The following is a 25699-nucleotide window of genomic DNA, read 5'->3' on the forward strand; positions in this document are numbered from 1 at the left end:
AGCTAGAAAGCAATGGACTGTAGGAAAAAAATGAAAGGACAGCTAATACAAATCCAACAAAAGAAAGACAAAGGACAGGTTGGGACACAGAAAGAAAATCGGTTTTTTTTCACAATACCTCCTTTTATACAGCATTTCTATCAGACTTTGTCAAGGGGTGGAGTATTTTTAAACACGACTTCTGAGTTTTTGTTTTACTGTAGCTGAAAAAAGGACTTTTCCTCTCACTCTCCACTGTTTTGGCTAGTACAAATGACACAGGAGTAGATACAAAAGCTACAGGAATAAGCACTCTTAAAGGAGCTGAGTGGAAATGGTACTGAATGGAAGACCCTTGACAGACACCACACGCTCCATACAGGCATCTCTGTAATTAAGTACAGCACAGATATCGAGTCGGTCCTTAAGGTAAGGACAAAAACAACGCAAAAACAACACAAGGTTCAGCCCAAAGGACGGAATGTCAACTAAATGTTTGTTAGATTTAAAAATTAACCAAGATCACACCTGGCTTTATAAGCATTACAGGATAGGAGGGATTTTTGCGAGTGTGGTTTTCCTTTGTTTTGAGGTGTTTTGCTTTTAAATAGCACAGTTCCTAAGTTTTCATGATAAATTCTCTCACAAGTTGTTCAAATAGTGAAACAACATCAACACACACCAATACAGTTGCCAAAACAGAGCCTGAGAAGCTTTTGGTTGCAATTATCAGATTATGTTATAATTACAAACTGCTTTCATTTATTTAAGAATTACAGAAAGAAGGTACTGGCTGCGAAATGCAGTGCTAGACTACATCAGCTGTCTGCATTGTAAGAGAAAGGAACAGCAATAGGCTCCCTGCACATAAATTCAGTCTGTCCCTCCAAAGATGTATGAAAAAGGGATGTGTAATGAGAAAAACCTATCTACTGTAGGTCAGTTCGTTCAGTTTACTTAACTGACTTGCAAAGAAAACACACTTTCCAAATCATTAGGAACCAGACTGATGCATGTATTTAAGTAATGGAAGAACCAGCTTGGTTGGGAGCCAAGTTTTAATGTTATCATTTCTTCAGACTGACCATTTCATCTATCCACTGCTGTGGTCCTACTTGTGCAGAGTTGCACCATCTGTGCACCGCCACACAAAGCAACAGCACTACACTATGCCCAGTGACATGCTAAGCTAGGTACAGAAATCCCAGTTTGGGCTTGTCTCATTTTGGCTCACTTGGAACCGATGTTGTGGCAGTCCCACTTACTCACCAAGAGTTTGAAGCTGATCTGGAAGGAGGAAGGAACGACACCAACAAAAAGTTAAGGGCATTTACAGAGGAAAATCTAGGCTTTGCTGAAGAAAAGCTGTTAACATTTTTTCTTCTCCTTTCCCAATTTAAATTCTTCATCCCAAACTGGCTAGGCTGCCTTGTAGGCACAGTTCCATATATCTACATAGAAAGCCTTTGATAAAAAATGAGTTTCCAGCGTGGTTTATTCTTACACAAAAGGCTGCAGTCTGTAGATAAAGTGTATAGCTATTCATAACCCAACCTTAAGCACACCTTTGTACCCAGAGATACTCATTTTTGTGAGAGATTAATTTAAGCTAGTAACTTTCAGCTGTTGTTATTAATGTTTTTCTAGTCAGCTACAAAACTGCTCAATACAAACACTGCTATCCTGCTAAGAAAGTCTAGAAAGTAAAGCTTTTTTTTTCCCCCCAAATGAAACTTGCTGAATGATATGCTAAAAATATGGGTTTTTTCCATAGGTAGCTTATTGAAAAAACACTCTAACATCTGTTACAGCTACATGGCACATCCTTACAGCATTATTAGTGTCATCTGTGTTCTCTTTGTTTTCTTGCTTGCTATTTCTTGATTACATTGTACCATCTAACTTACAAACTCTGGGTTTTCCCAGCAGGAAAGAACTCCCAGCTCCTTCATCTATCACATCATTTTTATCCCGACAGCGTGAGGACATTAAAAATTCTCTGTACCTAGAAGAACAAAAGCCATACAGGTATTCCTTTATCAGCATATGCTTTTAACAGAAAAGGCTGTGAATACATTTCTGTTACAGAGAGAGAACTGCAAGAGAAGGCTTTGTGGCACTTAATTCACTAAATGACTAAAAGTCTTTTTTCCAAAGGTGAAACACTGAGTTACTGAATTTTTCCAAGTTAGCCAATTTAGGAAGTTTTTTTTGGTCTATTATTTTTAATGCCTCAGTGTATGAGTCAACTGCTTTTCACACAGAATGCAATGAAGAAAATCCCCCATGTCTCCAAATATCACATTTCATTATTATGGTGTTTCTAAAAGCAAATTAGACTTTCTCAAAGAAGGGAACACAATTCTACCTATTTTTCTGTCTCCAATTTGAGCAGTTACACAGAATTTTCTTAAGCTCTACTAGTAGTTTTTTTAACTCCTGTAGTCCATTACACAGAACCAGGCATTTCCTCTTAGGAGGGTCACAAACACTAGCTAAGCAAAGAAAGCCTATTATTAGTTTGCTGAAGCCAGACCATGTAAAGTGAAGAGGGGTTTGCAAACAGATAAAGATCGTTAACAGTGTTCCAAAACCTCGGCGAAGTGATCACATTCCCTTTACATATTAAGAGACTAATTCATCTTGTATCCAGAATGAAAGTTATAGAATATCATGTGTTAAATCAGAAACCCAAAATGAAACTCAAAACCTCATATATTTAAAAATTTCTTAGGCAAAGAGCATCTAAACAAGTTGAAAATCATCTTTCAAAAATGAACGTGCATAAAACATACTCACAGACACAGGAAAAGGAAAAAACCAACATATAAACTCCACATGCTTCTGAACTGACATTCTTAGAGCTTTAAAACTAGGTAACTACTTTTGAAGGGAGAAGCACTGCTTCGAGTATTGCCATAAGTTTCCTACGAGCCTGCACAAGAGACAACCATGGGGAAAGCATCCTATAGCAAAGCTCCCTCTCCAGACTGGGATGTACCTCAAATCTGGATGTCCATCAGCCAAGATTGCCCGGCAGCACAGACTGAGAATTAATTGCAAGCCAGGCGAGTTTACAAGTGGGCTTGGCTTTCTGGTAGCAAATACTAAAGAGAGGCACAAGTGAGAAAATTGCAAACAGACCAGGTATCGCGCTGGGGAAGGCAGGCCCCAAAACAGCCTTCTCTGAAAAGGGCTATGAGTTTTGTTTCTCATGTTCTCATGTTCTAATTCAGGCAGTAATCAGTTTAGCACAAGAATCACAAGATACAATGTGATACAAATCTCAAGTATCATGTTATTTCTAGTGACTGCTTTCCATTCTCCCCATTTCCCCCCCAAAATCAGAACCAAATGCAGATGCAACGCAATGGTTGTAAAAAAAAAAAAAAGGGAAGGCAGAGTAGCTATACAAATTACTTTTGCCAAAGGACACCCAGCAGGAACAGAGAAGTAACTGCATTCCTCATGTCAGACTACACTGCGCTAGTAATGGAAAACACTAGTTTCTCCAAGAGGCACATACTATGTACCCAGTGATTTATGCGTGAGGCATCTTCATTTTTCTATCTATATAAACCACAGCAGGTTTAGTGCTTTTTTATATTTATATAGTAAGACAATTCTAGAAGTAACTAAAAACAACATTAAAAGGCGGGTATAACATTTCAGTAAAACTGAAGAGAACTTTCGTCAGGCTGGACTACAGGAAATATCATGGTCCCACTGGACAGATGGGTGTTTTCTTTCAGCAATTAAGAGTTAACTGCTGGCCAAAGCAGACTATCCTGCTAGGAGGGGTCTGCAAGGTCCCAGCAAAGGGAGATATGGTGGTCCGTAAGAGCTCTTTAGCCAGTCCCATCCACCATGCCGTACCCATCCTCGCAGAAGCCGTATGCCAGAAACCACAGCCTTATTCACCAGTATCGTGGAGTTCACACTGAGCTTTGGCCAACATGGTTATCTCACCTCTGCAGTATATTCGTTGCCTGGACTTTCAGCTATGCCAGCAAAACTTTCCACAGTAAACAAGACCTCAAAGCTGCAGTGACAGACAGGCATGGTAGCCATCAGGATGGGGACCTCTAGGTAATGGCAACACTAAGGGAGTCTTTAAAAAAAACAACCAACCTGCTCCACAGCACAGCTAGCCCACGTTACACATGTTATTTCAGCAAAAGGTATGAAGAAATAGGTCCCTAGACCGGCAGCCTGTTCTCAGTAGAGCCGCAGGCTTACTGGCACCAGGAAAACAACTTTTACTAGAACAGCTTGTTCTGCAGAGGGCTGTGGGGACAGGGAAAAGAGAGAAGCATTTCACCAAAGCACTTCCAAAGTGCCAGCATATTCCCTGTCTTCAAATTAGGATGATTTTTCCAAAACAGCCTGCTGGGGGGAGAGGATTCTTGAGAAATAGCTGCAGACCAGTTGCAAGGGAGAGTTTCTAAACTGTGCTTGCAAAGATGAATTATCTTGATAATACCTTTTTTAACACAATCTAACAAACTGCAGAAGCAGAAGAATACCGAAAGCAATTTCTTACCATATGTCTACAACTCTCCAAAGATGTAAATATCCCTTTACTGCTACACATTTTAATAATTCCTTTCAATTTCAGAGGCTAGCAGATGCCCAGATTTCAAACTGTAATGCCCATAAATCAGCTCAGGGAAGAAGTGCATGCACTCACATATCTCACATACACACACCAGCTGCTAAACACTACCGTGTCACGAAGGAGCTGTTCATAACATCAATGAATACATCATTTGCTGCTTATAGACTACGCAGTATATGGTATTCTAAGCAAAAGAAATGTATAGAATAAAAATACTACCACATGCTTGCGAGTCAGCTCTTTTGTTTCTTTTTAAAAAGGGCTTCTGCTCTACTCTTCTTGCTTAGGTTTTGGTGAATTGGGGGTAGGGGCATTTTTGTTGTTTGTTATTCTTTGTGGCTTTTTTGTTGTGGTTTTTTGTTGCTTTTGGGTTTGGGGTTTTTTTTTTTTTTTACAAGTACAAAAATAAAACCCACTTTTTTTACAGTTCTGAGAATGAGTTTTACTGTCATGTCTGAAGTTAAACATTAACAATGTGCTTGTTGAACTTTCTTTAAAAATTAAAGCGGGGACATTATTTTTCTCTTAACCTGACAGATAGCATTGCAAAAACAACACTAAAGGAAAACTTTAGGTCACTGGTACAAAAACACTCAGTACAACTAAAAATGACAACTCTACACACTAAACAATATCTAAGCCTAAACTAATCCAGAAGACAAACACCTGCATGAAGCATATGGCACCTGTGTTGAAGGTTGCCTATTCAAACCTGCCTATACACCTCAGCTTGACAATGCTGAAAACTGTATTAACATTAGTAGAGCACCTTCTCATATGCATTTTGTGCCCACCCACATGCTCTTTCTCCCTGCCTGCCACCTCTCCCTGCCCCAACAAAAATAAGGCAGCAAAAGAAATGAGCTTTTTAAAACCTGTGCAGTAAAATAAGGTGATCAACAATTTGCACCTCCGCAGTGCATAAGAGAGGGGGGAGCTAGCTCTGCACAAAGCAGCCATCACAGCCAAGAGGAACGATGGCTGGGAAGGATTCTGCCTGTCACTGCTTTCCACAGCAGCTTGATTCTGTACAGATCTAGAATGCAACTTCTCTTCCCCCAATTGTCTGTGAACACGCAACTGTGGGAAATCTGCTCATAGCACATGCAGCAGCTCTTGCCTGTTCCCCGTAAAAGCATTCAGCTGGAGCAGTGCAGCTCTCTCTTAATCCACCTACGATAACGCTGCGTTATGGAGCAATATCTGCCCCAGCCAGTTGCTCCACCCCAGCCAGTGCTATGCGTGTCTTCTCATTTTTATCATGGACACAGATGAACTGCAGCAGCCAAAATTGCAAAACATAACATAGCCAGTACTTTTTTCACTATAACATACCACAGGGGGAAAAAATCTCCATGCTGTGTTCAAGCCTGAACAGGATGAGTACTTTCCCATTTCTTTTTGAGGTTCAGGCATCTCTACATTCAAGTAACCCTTCCGTCATGCTGCTCACGAGCTAGGCAGTAAACCAGACTCTGCGCCCCCGACCACCCTGCCTGAGCCAGGCCCCAGGTGCGCTCGGTGCAGAACTCTTCATGCTTCACTGGAGTCCACCTCATGAAGAACGTCTTCGTAGCGTTCCTACATACTTTACTGAGACAGCTTTTCTGTTATATTTTAAAGACATTTAAAAGCTTCGTGCTGTCATTCACTATGACTACTCAGAAGGAAAGCGCTGAGAAGAATTTATGCAGTTCATTAAAAGCTTGTTTCCTGCTATTTGTGCTGCATCTTGCAGTTGAACTAGCAAATGATTTCCTCACAAAATGTAGGGAGATGCCGCCTCTTGCTTCAATACAGATTCAGACCCAGGAAAATTTTGTGATCTAAGGAAACATTCCCTTCTTCATCAACTCAGGTATACCATGACAACCATACCTAAAAGTTTTCAAGGGCCTGTTACAACTTTGAACATCCATTGGAAAGGAAAACAAACAAACACACACAAATATACCCACAAAACCAAAACCCAGCAAACCCACTTGAAAAATCCACTGGCCTGTGAGCATCTCTTCTCTGTGGGGGAGCTTCAGCTGCAGGCCTGCCACAAAGCAACAGCCTCCAGGTTCAGGAAGTCCAGACAACAAGGAAATGTGAACTGAAAATCCCCAGCACCCTGCGAAAATGCTGTGGATCAGCTAGGCATTTTGTTCTGGAGAAAACAGGGTTGTATTTCTACAGACAGGGCTAGTACCAGTGTATGAGCAAAACCAAGAGGGGTTCACAGGATGTTTTTGGCTTTCGGTAGACAGGAAAACTCCAGCAAGACATTGGTTCAGCCTTTCTTTACCTACATCAGCTGACCGGAATGCAGCATCGCCAATACTGGCATTTGCCTGTATCAACAGGACCCACGAAACAAACAAGTTATGAAATACATCTTTAGGTCTGGCCTGGAAACCTGTGAAACGACATGAAACTAAATCAAGCTGCATCATTCAACATCACTTCTCCTCAAGGAAAAGCCTCCAGGTTATTCACCTTAGAAGAAACTGTTTTGCTGCATTTACCATGTTTCAAATGCAGATATGACCACATTTTATTTCTGCACAGCATCACCTTCTTTTTTCTACCAAAATGAGTGGTACAGACTCGTTTCAAGACTCTTCTGGGTTTAGCTGGTAGGGCTTGGCTTTAGCAGGTGGGCACAGAAGGCTTTGCAGACTGCTCTCTGTCATGACCCATCCTTGCAGGGCTGGCTCGGGAGAAGGAGCAAGGTGAGCCCAGCAGGGATGACAGCACACCACTCGCATTTCGTGTTGCTGACTGTGCTACTCTATTCACCTACGTACAAAGATTAGGAAATTGCATACCTGTAATCATACTAATCGTAACCACTTTGAAAGGCAAGCTGTATGACTATTGGAAATTCTTAGCATCCATAACAACGATGTATTTATTTATCCACAGATTTTAAAGTGTAACCGACAGGGTCTACAGATAATTTAAAATGATCCCAGCCAGCCTGAATCTTCAAAAAAGCAGCTATTCGTCTAAAGATCCTCAGCTTGTGGCTGCTGCAGTAGAGGACACATTTTAATGAAGAAGGAAGCAGAAGAGAGATGGGCTCCACCACTCAGTTAAGGAGCCATACCCTCATGTCTCACTGACTGCTGGTAGTGAGTGCAGGTACCAGTCTGTCCCACACACCTCTTAGGGGTCCTGCCATATCTCAGAGCAGCTGAACAGCACATGATGAGTATCACACCACACTGAACAAGAAAACAAACTCGTCCTCGTTCACATTGATTCTTCTTCTGCTCACACGTTCCTGACCATACCATAAAAACCTGACACGAGCCCTGCTGCCCAGGGACACCACAGGCATCAGATCATCTGCATGTTCCAGAAACGAGCGCATAGAAAGCTACAGCTGCAAACCTACGGCTCAGCTAGCAACTTAAAAAAACCCCAAACATTATACACAACACAACACTAACTGGAGGATAGTTTCTCCACCTAATGGCTCTAGATACAAGCTATTTAGAGCAGCTATTGGTATAAGCTGATCATTCCCAAAGCAATGAAACCAGAGCATACCCAACTCACCATGTAACCATTTCTTAAGACTTACTATGTTAAAAAAATGTTACGGCATCCATTAGCACATCAGTTTCTCCAGCATCACTATCACAGTTTTTAAAATGCTGAAGAGCAGCAACAGGCATGTTTTATCACCTTGTTTTCCTTACCCTCCCAACCCTTCAAAACAGTGAAACCCAAATGCTAGGTGAGCTGCTCAGGATCACAGCGCTGAAGCTGAAGAAAGGATGAAGGATTTTCTTGTTACCAAACAAGCACCATCCCCAATGTCACATCCCTTTCACAAGCTGAAACATACAGCATGTGAGAAACAGCAAACCCAAGCAGATGGAAGAGTGCCCGAAGGCCTCATACAGAGTGATACCCAAAACGCTACAGTGCTCTGTATCATACCACCTCATCAGTAATTTACTGAGCTTGCAGAAATTGTTTGTATTTTTTTACAAAGGAGAAACGAACACAAAAAGCTCGCCCACATCTTTAGTCAGCTACCTAGCAGAGTATACCCTCTGAAATGTTTTGGCAAGTGAATTCTGGAGACATGTGGCCTCTCAGTCCCACGCAGTATAACTCCAAGTATTTATTGTGAATATGCATTCATCCTTCACTGCTGAATAAAAGCTTCTATGCACCCACAAAGCACAAATCTCTCTGACTGGGATGGATACCCCTGCTAACCTGTGTCACCAAAACAGAAATACCACAAGCACCAAGCTTTCTGGCAAATGTAACTTCTCTCTCGCAAGAGATTCATTTCTGCTGCTCTTATTCACTCCTACTCTCTTTTAAATATCTTAACATGAGCAATAATCAGAGACCAACACTGATGTTCAATCCCACAGAGGTTACCTTCTTACTATGTCGAAATGCTCTGACGCAGTTTTACAGCTTGGGTGCCTCACAACATCCTGACAAAAGCCAATGCACCCGATGGAAGAGAAGGGAGGGTGCAGAACAGCAGATGCCCACCTTGTCCCCATGCCCGTCTCAGACGGTCCTTTCACCCACTCGACAGCACTCAGCCCTATGGACCTAGTCCTGGGTCCATTTTTCTCACTTCCAGTTTGAGCCACTCAATGTATAAAACTTTATTCTCCGTGCTGACCACTTCACAGGTTAGGGATGTGGTTCACTGACCCCACTGCCAGCCTTGCCCTTTCTCAGCCCGTTTGCTGAGGTTGAGAGCTACTGCTGGGACCCAGCTCCCTGCCACCCAAGAAAATGGCTGTGCGACCTCTGAGACATCAAGCACGTCCCTGGCTTTGGAGCCAAGCCAAGCTTCAGGGCCAGCCACGGGCACTAAGATTTATGCTGTATCCTCTCTTAGCATGCAGGCCTACTAAAGCAATGCGCTGATAATGCGGGCCAGTAAATCATGCAAATAAGTGATCATACAAAGGAAAGAAAGGTGCTGAAAAATTAAACCTTTGCCTCTTTGTTAAGTACTCTCAGTCTCCCCACAAGCAGAGCAGCCAGAGCTAGAGAGGAGTTCAGCTGTTAACGAAGCAATCAATCTTCCCGTCCTTCCTCCCCAAACCTCAGGGCTCTGTCATTTTGCAGTTTGTAATTTAAAGCCAGCTCTTGGCTTCAAACCTGTAGAAAAGCACCACTGTGAAAACAGACTGCGAGTGCCAAACTTCTGTGTAGGATATGCCACCATTTTTAATTCCGCCCCCCCCCCCCCCCCCCCCCCCCCCCGCCTGGAGGAAAGGAGAACAGGGTGGGTGGCTCTTTGGTATGGGACTCAAGAGCAAAATGAGGAGTTTCTTCGGCATTTCTGAAATGCCTATTAAAGCATCGTAAAAGCTAAAAGGCATTTAACAGGTACCTTAAATAGCACGGCTTCATCAAGTACTATGACTTAAGAAAAGCTGCCTCCCCCATGCTGAGTGTGAAATTTACTTTAGACAGGATGCCCCCCCCTCCGAGAGCATGCAAGAAGTTATTTCTTTAAAAACACCATTAGCTGGAAAGTATTTAACCAAGATTGGTATATTTGCTTGAATTTTGCTCCCTGACAGCAGCCACAGTGGATCATCCCTTTTCATACTCTTCTCTACAACCATTTTCTACCCTCCCACCTCTCCAGCAGATTTGCACATAAGCAGACACAACCTGCTTCCATTTTATACAGCCAGCTCTCCAATCCAACCCAGTATAAACCAGTTACCTTTGAAAATACTGCTGGAAGCAATCACAGAAACCTGTTTACACTAGGCTGGTTATAGGGGGGAAAAAACAAGCAAAGAGTAGACAAGTCCGCAAGGGAGAAGAAAACCAGTTTCAGCGAGCTATTAACTTGTTGGGCTGGAAGAGATTTGACAGGGAGCAATTAAGACTTTGTTTTTCCCGTTAAAGAAAGTTTATGCTGAGAGGAGGCAGCGGACAAAATAAATGAATAAAATCATCCAGGACGTATCTCCACACACATTTCTGTGAAACTGTAGAAATCAGCAGCGAACTGCGCCTGAAAGGGAGCGAGGGCATCATTAGCGCCCCGGCCCGGGCGAAGCCCTCCAGGAAACCCCCCGACAGCCACAAAAGTTATTCGGTGCCGTACCTCGACTGGGCAGCCATCGCGAAGTTCATAGTGCCAAGCGTCCTCTGGCCATGAGCTCCTCTCCCTCTGCCCAGGCTCTACCCCCCTGCCAAAGTCTTCTCTTCCATGTGCCGGCCGCCCGCCCGCCCGTGCCCGTCCCAATGTCACGGAGCCGCGGCTGCCGAGCCCCGGCCGCCCGAGCCCGGGCTCCCCGCGCGGGGTTAGCTGACACTCATTTTGATCGACATCCGGGCACCGGGGCCCTCCCCCGCCTCGCTGCATGCCCGGCCCGCGGGGAGGGGAAAGCGGCCCTCGCACTTCCAGCCGGGCCGGGGAGGGGGGGGGGGGGGGGGGGGGGGTGTGTGTGTGACACGGACACCCCACTCCTCCCCGCTGAAAAGCTAAGGGCCGGCTCGCCGCTTGCGGTCGCCCCTCGCCTCTCCCCTCGTCCTTTGATTCCTCCGCTGCTTTTTGGCGAGCGGAGCTGGCAGCGGCTCGCCCGCCCCGGGGGCGCCTCCCCCCCCTTTTTCACCGAGTTCTCATGGTACGACCCGACCTCCTTAAATGGGCATGGTGCGCTGTCAGGGCAGGAGCGACGCGGGATTGGACCAGAAGCGCACGGGCGCTGCCGCCGCACCCTATCGCCGACGCGGCGCCGCGGGGGGGGGGAGGGCGTTCCCTGGCCTCGGCCACGCCCACCGCCGGTCCCTGAGGCGGCGGCGGCGCGCGGGCGGGGCGGGAGGAGGAGGGCCCAGAGGAAGGAGAGGCGGGGGGGCCGCGGGTGGGACCCCCAGCACCGGCTCCCCGCCCTTTGACACAGCCTCAGGGGCTGCGGGGAGCTGTTCTTGTTTTTATAGAGAAACAGAAGAAAACGGCTCACAGTTTTCGAACTTTTCGAAAGAAATACAGAACCTCGATGTAAACGTGAGTCCCATCTGGCCACACAGCTGTAGCAAACGAAAACCTGAGTAGACTACCAAACTTGCAGGTGCCCAAATTGAAATAGCAGGCTAAGAAACTTTACCAAAAAAAAAAAAAAAAAGTTGTTATGCTCTGTCTTCTGAGCTCTAGTCCTGCCTGCGGTTTGTAGACTCACTCAGAAAGCAGCAATACCTGTCCTTTGCTCTGGGTGTTCCTTGGCACAATTATAAAAACAAACTACTCCTGCAACTCCTTTCAACCAGTAATTAACCAAGCATTCAGCAGGCAAAAACATTTGCCCAAGATCCCGTCAACTTTCCTCAGCTGGCTCTATCTAGCCGAGATTTCTACCAACGCTGCAACATTACATTCCTCCTAATTTTCTGTTTCAAGCCAGAACTTGTGTCAAAGTACTCAGCAGATACCAGGAGAAGAGTTTATACTCCATTCATGGCAGATAATAAATTATCATTTTAAAACATCATTTTATATAAAGCTTCTACAAGCATATAATTTTAAGTACATAGTTTAAATATATAAAAGCAATCAGAAAGTGTTTGGTTTTTTCCCCATTCCTTATCTTTGCCCAGAAAGAAAAGATTGTAAATAGAGAACCACAAAGGAACAAGTGGCTCTGATTATTAAGTAAGCAGATAATATCATTGCTAGATAATCACGGATTCAGCTGCTCATATGTGACTGGGGATTTGAGGTGTCACCTTGATAATGGACAATGTCTATTATGAGCTCCAAAAAAGCCCCCTCAAAATCCAACCCAAGGAAAAACACACTAATAAAAACAAAACCCACACCCAGCATTTGGTGAAATTTATTGAAGTCCCAAAAGTGCCAGTAAAACCACCATCACCTCTGAAGACAAGATGTCAATTTTGCAGCAATAAACAAATAAGAAAACCCACAAGGGCTGGACAAAATAGGGAAAGGAGTTATCCAAGCAGCAGACACCCATCACTGCAAACAGCAATACCAAACCCCTGTCTTCCAGCAAAGCCCACATTTCACACTTACACAAACTTGCACACGTATTTTTAACTTTAAACTGACAGAAGTAAATCTTTAGTGCAAATATCATATGTAAATGAGATAGTGCAGAAGTCAGCAAGAGATTATTACCGTGTATGTCCTGTGGTGTGGAGGTAACGAGATTAACAGGAAATCCTCATACAACACTTTTTAGGAAGTGCATCTCCAAAGACACCAGTATCAACCTCATCAGGTTATGAACTGCTTATGGAAGATGGGTGCCGTGACTCGCCCAGCATCACCCCGGCGGCCACAGCAAAGCTGAGAGGGGAAGACAAGCATCCCAGATTACAGGGGGGGTCTTGGATTACCAGTATTAGAGTTGCTAATGTATTATTGTTATTTCGCAGCATTTTATAAATTCAAAGCACTGTAGAAACATTGGACCTCCATCAAGAAGGAAGCAAAGATCTCCCTTTTCTCTAGAAGACTAATTCAGGCTCTTAGCTCTGCTAACTTGATATTGGTGACCACAAGACCTTTCAGCCACGTTTGTAATATGTAGCTTACCCCACATGGTAAAAATTATAGTTTTTGTCTTTTTTTCTCCTTGGTTTTATTTGAAGAATGGCTCCCATCAACTCAGCTCCAGGTCTGGAGTTTGCCATTCTGCCATTCACTGTATTGTATGAATTAAAACCCTTCTGCGAGGTGCTACAGAAAAACAAGCTGGAAAATTCCTGCCTACATCCTCTTGCTGTTGCCTTCAACTGTGTCATAACCTGGAGGGGGCTTTTTGCTTCTTTCAGTGTTTTTATTTTGTTGAAGCTGAACTCATTGATTTTCTAATCAGGGGATTTTTATCATTTTCAGATAAGAGACAACCCCGAGGAAACACTCCCTACCCTCAAGCCCTTTTTCTGCCAGGAAAGGGCCAAATGAACAAAGAAAGCAATAACAAGGCAGGAATGCTATGCAGATACACGTTGTGCAGGTCTTTGTCATTAGGAGAGCAGCTTAAAGGGAATGTTTTCAGCACTTTACAGTCAGAAAAAAAAAACCAACAAAACCAACCCCACCACTGTGACTACTGGTGCTGGAACTGGATTCACAAATGGCTAACTCTTCTCAGGTGAAATATCTTCCCTCTCCCTAACCTTAAAAAAAAAAAGTTTCAGATCCCAGATGAGTACTCCAGTCCTTCAACCATTTCTGGTCTCTCCTAATTGGCTGTCATATTTTGACAAGTTGTTAAATAACCATGAGGGAATGAAGAGAGACTGATGATAGCCAGGATGTCACCCGGGGGCACAAGAAACTGAAGCTTCTTAAAGAAATATTTCAAAAGGTTTTATTTAAACAAAATATGAATTGACAACAGGTCTTTAAAAGTTTGGGGTTGTTTGGGGTGCTCTTTATCTTTTTTTTTTTTTTTTTTTTTTTTTATTTTGCAGGACAATCACAGAATAGTTTAGGTGTCTGAGATATCCAGACATCAGTTAATGCAACTTCTGCCCTCAAAGCACAACCAGCTTAGATCAAGTTGTACTGAGGCTGGAGATCCTACCACCTCTCTGGGCCCCTGCTCTCATTAGCTAATTGTAATTTTCCATGTTGCAAAATGCACCCGTAGCCTCCCATCCTTTCACTGTTCGAACCGGAGAGGAGCCTGCACCTGCCTGCTCTCACCCCCAGCAGGTAGCAACAGACAGGAATAATTCCCCCCCCCCCTCCTTGTCCTCTTGCCCAGGAAAACAAACCCAGCTCTCAGTCTCTCCTGCACTTTGGGCGCTCCTGCCCCGTTATCCTGGTAGCTCTGCATTGCATTTCCTGTAGCATCTCAGATCTCTTTCCTCTAGTAGGGAGCAGGTCTCCCCAGCATCGGTCAGAGGGGAGGAATCCCTTCCCTTGTCCTGCCACCCCCCCTCCTGCTAGCGCAGCCCAGGCAATGGTTTGCGACAAGGGCACACTTGTTCACCAGGACACTCAGCCTGCCTTACATAGCAAAGCCTGGGATTCAGTGTTGTTACCAAAAAGAAAAGTAGAATAACTGCAGCTTTCAAAATGTGTGCTTCTTTTCTTTTTATGGCTTAACGATGGCATTTTAAATCATGACTTTAAAAAAAAAAACAAACTCACATCCTCTCTCAAGCTCATGCGTCACTCCGAGGAACTTGATTCTTCTCCCTATGGAAAGCTGTGGAAAATAATGATGCTGAGAGTCTGACAGCTTCAGAGAAGAGAATATAATTTAACTGCTGCTAGAAAGTTCTTAGTAAGTATAACCAAAAGCACTGATAATTAAACATACTAATACTAGCACCAAAATTGCATATGCAGCCAACATTTTGGAGGGGTTTTCCAAACAAAAGCAAAGATCCTATTTGCCCTGTAGAGTTATATATATATATATATAAAATTATCTTCTGCAATTTTAGGTGAAAAGATTAGAAAACTTGGGATAAGGAAAGAGAGGCATTTAATTATTTAAGACTATCTACTTATTTTTAAGTAATTAAGAATTCATTTAGTCTTCTTCATGTATATCTTTCATGCAAGCAATAACAAAACTCTCCTCTTTGAAAGGATAGTGTGCAAAGAAAGGAAACAAATTGAAATCTATACCTCTATTTCAAAGTTTCATGATCAAATTGGTTTGTTTTTTTTTCCTATATCTCTCTAGACCATTACAGTACTTTCAAAGATTTGTAAGCTGTTGAAGCAAGCTCTACTGAGTTAGCAAATTTAAGGTTCCTCCAACATGACATTCTGCTGCTTAAGCAAAGAAACAAAAATGCACTGCTGTAGTAAGTTGAACACTGTGCACATCCAGTCCTGCAAATGCAGAATACCAACGTGGGGAATGACACTTTTGGCTACCCCACAGTTCCCACATCTTGACAAGACCTGTGGAATCCACACCTCCCTGAGAACCTGCTAACTGGTGTTTTCCACAGCTACTTAAAACACACAGACTGTAACTATTTTCTATATGTTACAAGAGATTTTGCAGTTGAGTCAAAGCTGCTACAAAATATTGCTAAACATAGCAAAACATTCCCATTGTATAGATGGGCAAGTGTATGCACAAAGCAGGCAAGCAAACTACTTCATGTCTCCCCTTGCAAAAATCCTGCGACAGAGGTGGTATTCTGGAATTCTCTCTCCAAAACCTACACTTCAACTAATTCCACCCCAGCTCCCCAGATGAAGGGAATGATAAGTACTCCAGGCTCCCAATATGACACTGAATGCAATTAAATTTTTATTTGATAGTTTCAGGATCAATAAGCAGTAAGAGATCACTGCTACCTCTTCCCTAGGATGGGAGAAGGGGAAAACGTAGTAAAAACAATCAAGAACCCCCTAACATATGTGGATATACTTATGCAACATATATAGGTTTTATTCTGTTGTAGGAATGCTTAAACTGGAAAGGAGGAGCTGATTCTCTAGGTCATATAAACACTTTCACTGTTGTACAGAATTTGCAAGGTAGAAACAAAGGTAAGAAAATATCAGAAACCACCACCCACTTCCCTTCTTTATGTCCTCCCATCTCTTCCACAATTCTACGGGGGATTTTTCACCACAAAATGCATTCCCCCCCCCCCCCCCCCCCCCCCCCCTTAAAGCATTAATGTAACCTATCACTTGCTGAATTTCTGTTATTTATTATAGTACAGTAGTGCCTAAGATGACACCAGCTACAAGTATAGCTCCACTTGCCTCTATATGTACTAACACATGGACATCATTCCTGTCCAGTGGCAAAAAAGGCCAAGGGAAAGGGATAAACAAATAACAGGCAGAGCTGCTTCCTGTTTTAAAACCCTCTCCAGCTGATCATACAAGTTTTCTTAATCCAGATAGCTCAGACTGGATATTTCCATACAGGTTATCTCCCTGAAGATTAAATAAAATTCATCTCAGCTCTTTCAGGCAGAACAATAGATAATGGAAAAAAAAAAAATCCCACATAGACTTGCCACAACAGCTAAGCTTTCTCCAGGAAAAAAAAATGTCAAGAACAACGTGCTATGTTTGCATCAAAGGTTTCTAGCAGTTTTCCACCCCCCTCGTCCTTGAAAAGCACTTGTTCAAGTGCTTCTTGATTCCAGTATCATGAAAAGGGATTGATGTTTAACAGGATGTTGGCTTTACGGCAAGGCCTTCTGCATTGATCCAAGGTACACAAGGCTATGCCAAGGTGAGCAGAGCCTCTGAAAGCACAGAGGCTTTCCAAGAGAACAAGGACTGTGAGGAAACGGGGCAGAAGGAGACAAACCTCCATGTCATTATTCAGCTTCTGTATTTCAGTGGTCATCTCACAAATGCCTACAAAACCCTCCAAGACAGTAAAAGAAAATCTAAGCCCGCTTCACCATGCCAGGTGAGGACTGCCTATCATCGATTTCTTCTGAGCACACAGTAGAGGTCTCTGCTGAGGCTCTGAGGAGATTGCAAACCTGCAGGCAAATCAAAAGGATGGCCAAATAAAACTGTGGCACAGAAATAGCTGCTGGCTTTTTATTTGTGTGGGTTTTGTGGTTTTTTTGGTTTGTTTTGTTCTTTTTTTACATACCCCTTTTTTACCTACCCCTTAGACACAGATACACTCTGATGAAAAGGATACTGTTATTTTTGCAAAGGCAAGCACTCAAAAAAGAAGTATTAAGATCACTGACACCCAGGCAATGATGATACAGTCTTGAAAGATATGACCATGAACCACCTAGAAACTGCTATTAGTCCTCAGGACAAACCTACCCTGGGAGTAAAACACCTGCTTACAGAAGAAAGGTTGATAATGTTCATAACAAGCTCTTTGGACCTTGTTCTGAAGCCTCTAACTCATTCCTCTCAGTCCACAGCTCAGCTGGACTTCTCGTAGCAGTAGCGCTGCTGTCCCGAGCGGGTCCCAGACACAGCCCTCCCAGCGCGTCAGCGCTGTGAAAAGCACAGGCCTGGTCCGAAAGGCCCCAGCAGCTGTGATGCTGTGCTACAGGCCTTGACATCTGGGGCTGTACCTGGCAGAAAGGCTATTTTATTAGGTAGTATCCAGGCAACAAATGCAGCAGAAGTCATCATTACCTCTACTCATCTCCTAATGTCTGTGCCTCATTGCTTGGAGACTCCTGACTTCTAGGGCCCCTGCTGTACTTACAGAACAGCATTTAGTGGTGAAGCTGGTAGAGAAACCAAGGGATGGGTAAAGGCAAGCACCCTGGGAAATCCTGCCTTTTTCACTAAATTGTTACCTGAACCTTACTTAAATCATCTAAGTCTCGATATATGGTATTCTTTACCTAATGGTCTCCTTCCTTCCCCCAGTTTGTGTCATGCTGAGTTTAGTTTAACAGGGAATTCAAATAAAAAGCGGATTAATATCAACTGTTAAAAAAGATGAACAAAGGCACCATAAAGTCGTGCTACACATACCCCCTGGAAAGAGCTTGGAAGCAAAATCAATACTCAAATCATCTGAAACCTCAGCACAACAACAACAACAACAAAAAAAAAAAATCACACAGCACAGGTGGGGAATATCAAGATCCTGCCAACTACTGGAAGAGAGGAAAAACAGTATCAGGAATCAAAGCAGGAAAGGACTGGGACACTAGGACTAGAGTACCCCTAGTGCTACTCACAGTGATATAACAACATACTACTGCTGAACTGCAGGTCTTTTTTTGTTCTCCTCTCCTAGGAGGCTATCTCCAGGGCAAAGAACACTGGAAGTGTCATGTGTGGAAAACAGCATCTCAAGTTTTCTGAAGTTATAAAAGGAATTTTAAAGTAAAATAAAATCGAGCATTCTCTCTGTCAAAACTTTAACAAGGAAGATAATGAACAACATTGTATTACTTTCAGATTTTCCAAAACATCCCAATGATCCTGCTTACTGGGGTTTTCCAAAGAACCAAGGCAGGCAGGTGCCTGCTTTCTTCTAACAGGGCTAAGCAATAATTCTTGAGCTGTGCTGGCAGCCACTTCCCATCTTTAAGGAAGGAGAGGACAGGCAGAGCACTGAATGTCCCACCCAGAATAAAGCCTCAGAAATCCTATACCACAAATGTTTAATGTGAAGCAAATGCCATTCTGAAGCTTTTTTAAAAGTTTCAGACACACAACCAAGGCAATGGCCGAGAGGCCTCGCATTTCCTGCCTCTAGTTTCTGGCTTACCAACTATCCTGAGAACAAAGTTATGCCGTTTTTGTTGGAACATTTGATGAAAACTGGTAAGTTCCTGTGGAGCATTTCGAGCCTGACAAACCAGTTTCCCGAAGAAAACTTTCTGTCAGAATATATCCTGTCAGCTCTAGACCTCTCCCTTACATCTGTTTTCAAGATTAGCAGACTGCAGCTTTTCCCACCTGTTTTTTTTTTTTTTTTTTTATTCACCAATCAGGGACACAAGTTTCCTCTTTTTCAGGTCCTTGTCTCTGAAGGTTGTATTAAAAATGAAGGAAACTCTCTCCATTAAGTAAAATGCAAACAAAAAAAATCAGTAAAATAACCTTTTTGTACTCTTCAGCTCTTTATAAACTCAGAAACGCACTCCTGAGGTGAAGAGGATTACTGAAGTAATACTTCTTAAAAACCTAACAGGAAAAGCTTCCTACAGGTGATCATAATTTCATACATATTTAAACTATTTATAAGCATTTTAATTTTAGAAGATCCATTCTTATCTACCTATGCACTGAACGAGAATGGAGTTGTCCAGAGATGAAGCTTGTGATTTAAACACTGCATAGACATGCAAATCCAACCAAAAAAACCAAAGGAAGGCATGCAGGCAACCTGGATGCTACTGTTTCTTAATTTTGAATTCCTGAAAAGGAATTTTTCAAAATCAGACTACTGACCTCAGGCACCAGTGGTAAAGCAGAGGATGTGGGTACATTATGTGCATTTTACGTACAGAGTGCCATCTCACTTGGCCGTATATCTACCCGTGTCTGGACATGTTGACCAAGAGGAAGCTGAGATTTAGAAGGGAAAAAAAAAAAAGACTTGGAAGTTTCAAGCATACAGCAACAACATTTTCAGAAAAGGTGCAGGTGCTGATACATTGCCAAAACCAGTACCTTCAGCATCTACAACATGGCCTGGCACTCCTACGGAAGCAAGATCGGTATCTCTTTGCTCACCACTAACAATGCCTGCCATACCCCAGGAGTGTTGGTTCAGTGCTACTGAGTTCACACACCCATGAATTTTCAAAATAATCACACGGTATTTTATCTCCAGCCTTGTTCATCTATTCGACTTAATCTTCCTGAAGCTTCTCAAAGTTTTCCACATCTCCACAGAGCTGGAGAAAGCCATTCTTTAAGTTAGTCATCTGTCACCTGCTATGACATTTAGTCGCTCCTGGGCCTTTTCTGTTATAATGTTATTTAGGGGGTTGGGGGGGCATGCATGGGCGTGGTATTATTAAAGAAATCTTTGCACAACTTTGTTTTCAAGAAGTGTTAAATAAAACAACAAAAAAAGAAAAAAACAGTTGACAACAGCAATCAGTACCTGGCTTTTGTTGCAAGATTCCAACAAATCTGAATCAGTAACTGTTCAAAGGGGAACACAGCATCCCTTAACTCAGGAAAAAATGCAATATGAGATTATACTAATAAATGTATGATAATCCATTAAGTTTGTGGGACAAATCCCAGAAGCTTACAGTATTGTGAAACAATCAAGCATAGAGTACCAGTGAAGAAGGAATAGACACCAAGCTATATTAAAATCATGAGATTAAATACGTGGCCAGTAGGCTTTCCTGAAATGTATTTGCTGTAAATGAAAACATGTATTTGTTTATATCCAGAAACAGGTCAAATTCATGCCCTTACCAAGCTTTTCAAAACATCTCATTGCGCTGTACCGCATCAGGTTTTTCAAACAGACACACCCCCTTACTTTCAGTCTTCAAGAGTCACTGCTGTCCTTTAATTAAGATGTGTTCTCCCAGCTCTGTTGACAAGAAATCCATACTACCACCACCATTTATTGCCACTGATGAGTCCTTCGCATTTGGAGGTGAAAAGGGTCAAATGCATATTGTGATTCCTGGCCTGAAGCAGCCGCGGGTGGCCTTTCATTTGCAAAAGGGACTTCTGCACCAGGTCAGAAGGCAAAGACCGAGTTCCATAAAGGCTCTGCTGCCCCCGACCAGCAGGACAATTCCTAACCTCTCAGCCCCATGAGCCACCCTGACCATCAGCACCCTTCTGCCTTACACCTCCTCACTACCTCTACAGAAAACCAGAGGCCACGTGCCTGCAGAGAGGATAATCCTTAAAGAGTTGCTTATATTCTGGCAATCCCAAACCTTACACAAACCTGTCAATAGCTTGATACTCTTGTGTCTTTCTCTACCAGTAGTCAAGGAAGTAGCCGTGCAATAAATACGTACACTGCTACTGTAAAGCGCAGGCTACAACCATAAAACATAGAATTTCAAGGGCTCCTCATGTTTTGAGGGAAGGAGATAGATTAATCTTATCCCCAGACTCCTGCTTCCAAAGTACTGTTGGAAAGCAAGCAAAATTCAGAAGCCCATACACGCAAGCATCCACAAAAACCAGTTTAACGAGGTAAATGAAGCTGTGCACTGTAAGCAATGGCAAGTCTGAAGAAGGCTGAGGCAGCAAAACTCTCTGTTGACCCTGATTCAGCAAAGCACTCTCTGCAGGCCTGCTTTATAGCACCTTCTTAAATTTAGCACTTGCCAGAACCAGAGCTGACTGCCAGCAGCACACCCTTGCTGGGCACATCATGAAAAGCACTTAGATTTCACTGGGTCCGACCCACACAGCACAGCTACGGTGAGGCTAGAGGAGCAGCAGGGCAAAGGAAAGAAACTCAGCTGAGTACTACACTGGAAAAAAAAAAAAAAAGGGCAGTGAAGAATATAACCAAAAGGATATTTCGACTTTAATAACAGAGACTAAGTTGGATGCAGCCTGCTACGAAAGAAATTGCTCTACAGATGTTAAGAATCAAACATTTCTGAGAAAAGAGAGGAAAACAACCCTTCATCCTTCAACATTTAAATTGAAGGAAACAGGTTTAAAAAAGAAACCACCTTCTCCCAGGAACCAGACTGCACTACAGGCTGCACCCTACTAGCTTTCGGCAGCCATCAGGAACAATTTCCATCATCTTCCTTGGCATTACTCATTTATCAGCCTGAATGACTTAAAATGTTCCATAACCAGTATAAACTTTCACAAACAGTTAAAAACAACAGAAAGAAGTTTATAGTCCTTGTTGGCTTTGGCACTGGAGCTGTCAGAAGCAACACAGTGAAGAGTGTTAAATATCCTGATTTATATTCCAATTGAATCAAGATAACGTCTATGTACAGAACACAATGTACCCTTCAGATTCACTACAGCTGTCTGATTCATTTTGTGGTGATATCCAATCCCTAGATGAGACAGAGAGGTATGTAGGACACTGAGCAAATAAATAGCCATGATTTTGGTTAGTTTTTGATCAGGCTGCTATACACAATATTCTGACTAGAAGCTATCCAGAAAACATATATATATTTTTTTAAGGTCCATTCCTTGCCAAAAAAAAAAAAAAAATATGAAGTTAGATGTACTTTGGAGAGTGACAGCAGAGGAGATGCAGTAGAGAGTTTGGACGTCTTTGCAATATCTCTGTCCACCCACACCTCTCGCCTTAATGGGATTGTGCAGTGATCACTGTCCTTTCATGCGTCAGGAGGGCGCGTATAATAGGGAAAAAAAACCACTGACCTGTGGTATGAGGATAAAGCATACTGGCAGTTGTAAAGATCTAAATGAGAAAGAAATGGGAAATGCAGAAAAATGACCCCCTTGGGGCAGGTGAGGGGGCAATCAGTTTTGCAAGTTAGGTGTCTAAGTGTAGAACCCTCATTGCCCAAACTTCCAGAGATATGTACCTGCAAGACTCAGAGCCCTGAGTCAGGTCAGGATTGCCTTTCTCAATTCAAAGGCATTAAGAGTGCAGAAATGGTTGTTTTAAGGGCTGGGTTGCCTCATACAGATCACTGGGGTGGCAACATTGTCCCCTGCTACACTGAGGGTGTGAACAGGACAGGATAGGAAGCAACAGGGGTGGTGCACCAGAGATCAAGGCATGATGTGCTGTACGCAAACACGCCTCAATTCCATGTGATGAGTAGAGTTTCCTCAGGACAAGGGAACACTCTCCCCAGTGAGAATCACAGAATACCTTAGGTGGGAAGAAACCCTTAAGATCATTGAGTCCAACCATTAACCTAACAACTACCAAGTCCACCACTAAGCCACGTCCCTAAGCACTATGTCTATGTGAGAGTCCCATTGAGACCCAGTGCCAAACACTGTTCGTTTCATAACAGACTCAAGTTACAAAAGGCATCAATTCTTTGGTAAAAGACAGCATGTTAGATTTGAAACTCCTCCTCTCCCACTCAGTCATTATGATTCTTGCGTTGAGGGGAGGGATTATTTTTTTTAAACCACCCCAAAATTTGTCACAGCACCTGGGAAGTGAGGACTACATCAAATTAATTCCTACCCGCTGTTGCTGCTCTGGTTGTCTGTAGGTTCCATTATGATGTTTCCATTTGAGTCAGCTCATCTGGAAGAGAAAAAACAGATATTCAACATCTCTTTTGTAAAAGAACAGCACATTGTACTCAGTAGATGCCATCCAAGCTTTACTTCAACTGTCACAAAGACCAACACAGGAACATCCTTCCTCAGAGTCAGCAGAGGGGGGAAAAAAGGGAGTCAAGTAAGCAAACATGAAAAAATCTTCAGTTTCCAAAGTAGCAAGCCATTACAGTATAGTGTTGTCTAGAAACAAAAAATTAAATCTAAATGTTTATTTCCTTTGTCTATGTGCATCTGTGCATGCACTCTGCATTTAGGTTTGTACGTGTGTTCCATCCGAAATCTCCATTTTAAATTAACTCTCAAAAATGATTTTGCACAATGCTCACCCCCAACACTCTCCCACAGTTATTTTCAGCATTGTGCGAATCCCTCAATTCTCCCTAGCAGTCTAAATAATCTTTCAGTTATGTTCAGGATGATGGTGTGAAATACTACACAACAGGAAGGTTAGATGTAACCTAAAGAATAGATTGCTTACCTAAGGCAACAAATAATTTGAATTTTTGCTGTTCCCTAGGCTTTCTCCACAATCCTCAATACTGATAGGCTGAGGCACAATCTCTGCCTCAAACACACTTACAGCTCCAGAAACTGAATTCTGGAAAAGCTTGTAAATGCTGGGAGTGCTCCTGTAAACACATCTGTTCATTTCAAAGAGACCTGTTAGAGCCACAAACAGGCATTACTATATCCTAATGAGTATTTGCAGGAATTGACCTTAACTGTCTAGGAACAACAAAATACATTTAGCAATCATCTGTCTGGAACAGCTGCTACGTGACATTGGCTCTGGCAGGTTTTTCAAAGGACTAGCAGCTACCTAAACCAACATCTGTGCCAATCTTCAGCATTCAAAACAGGGAGCTAAACTGCAGCTGGATGAGTTCCTGCCTAAAGCAGGGGAGACCAGGTCAAGATCTCCAGGGACAGGCTACACACAGAGCCTGGGATGTCCCACTGGCAGTCACTGCAGTGGTCCTAAACATACATGATCCAAACACATGGATCGTATGTAGCTAAGAAGGAGAGAACCAAGATACCAGTTTTCCCCTTCTCCCAGCAATGACGCTGCGTTTCAGGTTGGCTCTTTAAGAGAACTCCAGGCTTGGCCAAGACATGACAAACCAGGCCATTGCTACAGGCTCCAGGATGTTCAGCTCAATTTTAAGAATAAATACGCCATTAGGGCACTCCCTTCAGACAACCAAATAGCCCTCTGATGAATGGAAACATTTGTGGAAAGGGGACCAAGAGAAAAAACAAGCAGTAAAATACAACTACAGATTAAAAGGTAACACTGGATAAAAATTCAAAGCAGCAGCATTCGGGAAGCAAGGAGGAAACAGAAGGGGAAGGATGCTGCAGCAATTACTTCAAAGCAACGGAGCCCCTCAGGTCACTGTAATGGCAGCTCCACTTAGTAGGACCCTCAGAGACAGTAGCTTCAGCCATGGCACAACTAGTGCCATTTTGGCTGATGACAGAAAAAAAATGAAAAAAAAAAATTTCCCTTCGCTTACATTCACACAAAAGAGATGAACTCAGAGCATATACTCATACAAAGCTCTTCACTCACTTTATGTCCAACACCTGTTTCTCACCACCTCCTTCCTGCCCCAAACTTGTCTTTAGTTCACAGTAGTGCAGACAAAGCAAAGTAAGTGCAGAACGGATGGCATCAAAATAGTTTTCATGATGCCCTGTGCATGGGTGCCCTGTGCAGCTAATACGTGGTCTACAAGGACTTGTGCAGAAAAGAAACATGCCTGGAAACACAAAGACACAGTAAACAAGCCTAGATTAATTAATGTGCAAGATCACCTCAGCAGAAGCAAAAAATCTCCGACAGGAATACGACTGAAAAAGTTTATGTTTCAATTTGTGACATTCATTTGCAGTGTCTCACATGCCTGAGGGAGCAAAATGATTTATGGCTGGGGGGCAGGTTACAGTAGCATTATGTGAAGCCTTATGAACCCGCTTAGAAGAACTGATATTAAACAGGAGCACAGATGCTTTGATGATTAGATGAAGCAGCTGACCTCTAGGTCAGAGTTTTAATCCCAGGTAAGACACCCTCAGATAACCATTCTGCAAGCCACAGAAAGACACAGGCCACTGAAGATGGGAACCCTGTCAGACACCCACCTCAACCTGCAGCTAGGAAGACTGAGCAATAGACACACGTACCAAATTTAGAGTACAGATCTTAAAGCAAACAAACCCTTAATATTTGTTCCCTCCTAAGAATCGTGAAAACCTTAACCTTTGCTGGCAAATAAACAGCCTTAGAAGAACAAGGTGCCCGCCTGAGTTTAAGAATAAATGAAGGTGGGAGAAGTAGGAAGCATGCACTGAAAGAAGTCATTCCAACTTTCTTTCAACTTTTGTTTATTTAATTCTACATTCCCAGTCTTCAAATGTTCAGAGGAGTTTCCTGAGCCAAGACA

General features: G+C 43.0%; 1 protein-coding gene across 3 annotated transcripts in view; it reads right to left on the bottom strand.

Annotated features, from left to right (window-relative positions):
- AFF1 (ALF transcription elongation factor 1) overlaps positions 1 to 23198 on the bottom strand; it is a 114244-nt gene extending 91046 nt beyond the window's left edge. For 2 of the 3 annotated variants that reach the window (XM_074867529.1, XM_074867527.1), the window contains exon 1: positions 23149 to 23198. In XM_074867529.1, coding sequence (XP_074723630.1) covers positions 23149 to 23183 — 35 coding nt within the window. In that variant the 5' untranslated portion in view covers positions 23184 to 23198. Of the gene's footprint in view, positions 1 to 10700; positions 10925 to 23148 lie in introns of those variants that run through there. The other variant, XM_074867528.1, reaches the window with a different exon arrangement.
- Between the last annotated feature and the right edge of the window lie 2501 nt (positions 23199 to 25699).

This window comes from Strix uralensis, chromosome 4 (assembly GCF_047716275.1).
Source record: "Strix uralensis isolate ZFMK-TIS-50842 chromosome 4, bStrUra1, whole genome shotgun sequence".
Classification (NCBI taxonomy): domain Eukaryota; kingdom Metazoa; phylum Chordata; class Aves; order Strigiformes; family Strigidae; genus Strix; species Strix uralensis.